The sequence below is a fragment of the Postia placenta genome, assembly GCF_002117355.1.
Source record: "Postia placenta MAD-698-R-SB12 unplaced genomic scaffold POSPLAscaffold_14, whole genome shotgun sequence".
Lineage (NCBI taxonomy): Eukaryota > Fungi > Basidiomycota > Agaricomycetes > Polyporales > Adustoporiaceae > Rhodonia > Rhodonia placenta.
The window spans coordinates 277430-281837 of record NW_020169845.1 but is presented as its reverse complement, the minus strand read 5'-3'; the positions used below and the strand labels follow the sequence as shown (position 1 = coordinate 281837).

General features: G+C 52.4%; 1 protein-coding gene across 1 annotated transcript; it reads left to right on the top strand.

Annotated features, from left to right (window-relative positions):
- Positions 1-2810: 2810 nt before the first annotated feature.
- On the top strand, positions 2811-3852 carry POSPLADRAFT_1060317 (hypothetical protein; the record flags this gene model as incomplete). The annotated part of the gene is made up of 6 exons (XM_024481248.1): positions 2811-2840; positions 2899-3100; positions 3159-3258; positions 3301-3387; positions 3460-3580; positions 3643-3852. The coding sequence occupies 6 exons, from the start codon at positions 2811-2813 to the stop codon at positions 3850-3852; spliced, it is 750 nt and encodes a 249-aa protein (XP_024335295.1).
- Positions 3853-4408: the final 556 nt, after the last annotated feature.

Here is a 4408-nt window from a genome sequence, read left to right as displayed (position 1 = left end):
GGAGTTCGAAGCTGCGTTCGAAGGTGCTAATGGTGGCGGAGGTGCCAGGTTGGATGAAGGTATGACTGAAAGTTGCGAAGAGGATGCGATGGGCGGCTGAGCGTGGGCGCGAAAAGAAGACGGAGTCGGGAGTTCGAGATTCGAAGTAGATGGGATGGGATCCTCGGGTTCAGGTGAAGAACCGGATCGTTCGAAAAGATCAGGAGTCGAAGTGTCGTAGTCGGTAGTAGTGAGGCCTAGAAGCTCGGGGGACAAAGTGCGTTCTTCGGCGGCCGAAGGAATTGGTTCTTTGTCGAAGTTGTCCTGGAGTTCTTGGTCTATCTTGTCTTCTTTGTCGTGGTTGAAGTCACCGGGAATTGTTGGAGAGGGAGTCGATTGCGTTCTAGAGGAGCTGTCGAGGTTCTCGGCGGCACTGCGGCTAGCAGCCTCACGCGCTTGCAAGCGGGTGACTACTGGAGACGTTTTCGGAAACCCGAAAGCGGCGAATTCTTGCCTGAGATCCCCTCGTGGTGGGCTCCAGAAATGATACGACCTACGAAACCCTAACCCCTAACCTGGGTGCGACCTAAAGGGACTAGAGAGACAGATTATAGTCTAGTGAGAGGGGAGTTAGCAGCAAGGTGTCCCGCGGTTTGAGTGAACACGAGAAACGCCCTTGGAAAAGGCTATCAACAATGGGGAAGGTACGAGGTGGCTTCGACACGTCGTCAAAGCTACCCGGAGGCTGTGGGTGGTTAGCGGAGACAATCGAAGCTTGGCAGAGCTCTTTGATGTATCGTAGAAAGAAGGGACACGACTTGATAGGGTGGACTTAGCTAGGGCGTGGTTCGCAGTTTCTTCGACAATAGTCGAAGTCGAAGGGTTCGTCGAGACGGTATCGATGAGTAAACACAGTGGACGAGGTTTCGAGGTTACGCAGCGAGGGACGAAGTGACGCAGTTGAAGGCTTAGACGTGGGGCAAACTCGACATATGAGCTCTGAACTCAAGGGGGGAACCGGATCTTGTTTTTTTTAGAGAGAAGTACGACAGATTTTATACTACACAGGACGCTACGACTATCGAAAGTGGCACACTGGTACAAGGGGCTTTGCATTGTTCCTCAAGAAGCTGCCTCACCGAGGGGCACATATCAAGTCCATTGGTAGAGTGACGTCATGCCGAACGCGGAGATGAAGAGAAACATGCGAGACACTTCGGACCGGTGTCCGTCGTTGAAGGCATGTTGCGAGGTTCGATACCTAATCGGGAAAGACCGGCTATGTCAGTGTGGCTTGGAGCGATGCGTACGCTTGGCTGAGCGGCGTCAAGTGGCCCTATTGTTCGCCGAATGTGGAAGATGTCCCGGGATCTATGCGCGAGGTATCGGGATGACTGTGCCGAGCTTCGAGTAAGTGTCGCGCACCGTCGAAGGTGTTGAAGAGCGTCGAAGGCAAAATCGAGGTGTTGGGAGACTGAGTCAAAGTGCCAGGCGGGATGCGACTGCCGAAAAGAGGTGTATCGGGGCCCATAGGGGCTTGGCGCCTATCAGCGCGTACTACAATGGCTGTGCTATATTAGCTTACGCTATGGCGCCTGAGAAGACACTAGGGTTCACAGTTCATGTGGGGCCCAGTACTGCTTTTGACTATTATGCAGCAGGAACCTAGTCCACGCATCCGTGAGGACAAGTACCACCCACTGAAGTGCAGGTACTGAAGAGTTCGTTCCCTTAGTGTTGGCGATGTACGTACGCTATCTAGGTATTGTAGGGTATAGTAGGGTGCGCACCACCTGACCTGTGGGAAAGGGAAGGTGAGTGTGTGGGTTCCAAGAGAATGCCGGTCGCTGTGGGAGTTTCGACCTAATGTTGCGACTTGAGGTCAAGCAACAGGGGAATATCTGAAAGCGAGGGGCGTTCGACTGGTTCTCACCGAAGCGATGGTGAGCAAGGCTCAAACCTAAGGCTAGGGACAAGTAAGTTAGCATTGAAAAGGTAAGTAAGTACATGAGCTTACTGACCTAGGGACAAGAGGTCGAAACTGAGGTCCCTAGGGTAGCAGAGGCCGGCTTATATACATGGGGAGATAAGGGCAGGCTGTGCGTGTTGGTCCGTGCGCAGCTAGTCCATGCGCAGCATGCTGACACGGTCCTGGGGGCCGGTGAGTCAGAGCGGCTGTGGCAGCGGAGCCCGAGCTGTGCCGTGCACTGCTGCCCCATCTAATCTAATCGTACAGTAGATAACGATGTGTCCATATCGGGCAGGTGGTACAGAGGTCGCGGGTTCGAGCCCACGAAAAGGAAAAAATTAAAAAACGGCTAGACGCCGTGTCAACTCGTGACATCCTCGCTGGCCTGATGGGGCTTCGTCCAGCTTGAGGGGGAGTGTTGACGGACAAGCGCGTCCGTACGCCCCGCGTGGATATGGGCGCACATGACGTTGCATTATCGCGTCGGAATCAGTGTGATGTTGTCGCACCCCTGGCGCCTCTGTTCCTGTCTGTAAATACCCCGTCCTCTTCGTTTAGCCCGCGCACCATAGATACAGGTGACTCACCCTACTACGGCACACTATATACCTGTCATGTTCACGATGCGAGCTTCAGTCAATGTTCCACTCACTGAAGCTTGTAAGTCCTTTTCTACCTCTAAGTACTGTACATATACTGATCTCCTGTAAAGTGACCGAACATCGTTAGGTACAGTAATACAGTTGATATTCCACTCACTGAAGCTCTGACCGAACGTTGTTAGATCCGACATCGCTCATACCTCGTTAAAAATAGCCCCTACTGGGAGTTTGTCGACAATGAGCGACACTTTTTGAATCTGATGTCTGCCAACTGGGCATGGAAGCAAGCGGTCAGTACATGTTGCCCGAGTTCATCACATTTAGATACTTACATATCCCACTGTCTAGGATCTCATTGCGCAAGATCCGACAACACACGGCGCGATGTTTGTCCCTCTCATTCTTGGGAGTGACAAAACAACAGTTTCTGTTGCAACTGGCCATAACGAGTACTGGCCGCTATACATGTCCATCGGTAATGTGTTCAACAATGTGCGGCGTGCACACCATAACGCAATTGCTGTGATTGGCTTTCTAGCCATCCCTAAAAGTAAGTTAGGACCTTCAGCACTTCTTGTAGTTAGGTACTCATATAGCCACTCTCACAGGTGAACGGCAGTACGGAAACAGTGCCCACTTCCGCAAACTTTGTCATCAACTCTTCCACGCAAGTCTCTCTACTATATTGAGCCCGTTACGTGCTGCCATGTCAGTTCCGGAAGTCACGCGCTGCCCTGACGGACATTTCAGGCGGGTGATATACGGTCTAGGTCCGTATATTGCAGATTTTTCGGAACAAAAACTCGCTGGGTGCATTGTTCAGGGCTGGTGCGTGACGTGAGTACTCTGATTGTCTCATATTAGCAGAGGTTGATGTCAAACCACATTCCATAGCTGCTCTGCGCACAGGTCTGCTCTTGGAAATGGTGGAACCCATGGTCTGTGCACACGTGAGCACACACAAGCATTAGTTGCCGCGCTGGACTTGGTCACCCTGTGGGAGGATTACGGGATTGTGGGTGACATCATTGTAAGTCTTGCTCGTGTTCATGATGTTGTACGTGTGCTGATTCATGGAGAATGTGTTTATAGCCATTCACCAATGATTTCCCGCGCGCCAATATCAATCAGCTCATGACCCCCGACCTTTTGCATCAAATTATCGAGGGAACTTTCTATGACCATCTGGTGACGTGGGTGCATGAATATTTGGTGCTCGAGCATGGAGAGAGTGTGAGAACGACGCCGGAAAGACCGCCGGCAGACAACGTCCTCGATGGACAGGGATCAATGGGTGATTAGGTTACAAACCGATGGGGCTACCTACGGCGCGCGACGCCTACATAAGTCCTATTCCCACACCGGCGCACGACCACGTGACCCGGGCCGGCGACGCTTGCCCGACATACCCAAAAGTCAACAGAGAGTGAGGCCAAGAAGATTCTTGACGAGATCGACCGCCGGTACGTGTGCAAGCTCAAATATCATGAGAACAGTCTGCTTATCAAATCGTATAGCATAGCTGCTGTGCCGCCCTTCTCGGGACTGAGGCGCTTTCCCGAGGGTCGTGACTTCAAACAATGGACGGGTGATGACTCAAAAGCCCTGATGAAGGTACGGATACCTGTCACCTGGCATTTGCGCTTATCTGACAAAGACTGTCCTCAGGTTTATCTGCCTGCCATCGCAGGTCTGGTACCCGCTGACATAGTGCGAACATCCTCAGCATTCCTTGAGTTCTGCTATCTAGTCCGACGCTCTACTCTCACAGAGCGCACACTACGAGAGGTGTCGGATGCGCTGGGCCGCTTCCACGACTATCGCAAGATCTTCGAGACAACAGGAGTACGCTCTGACG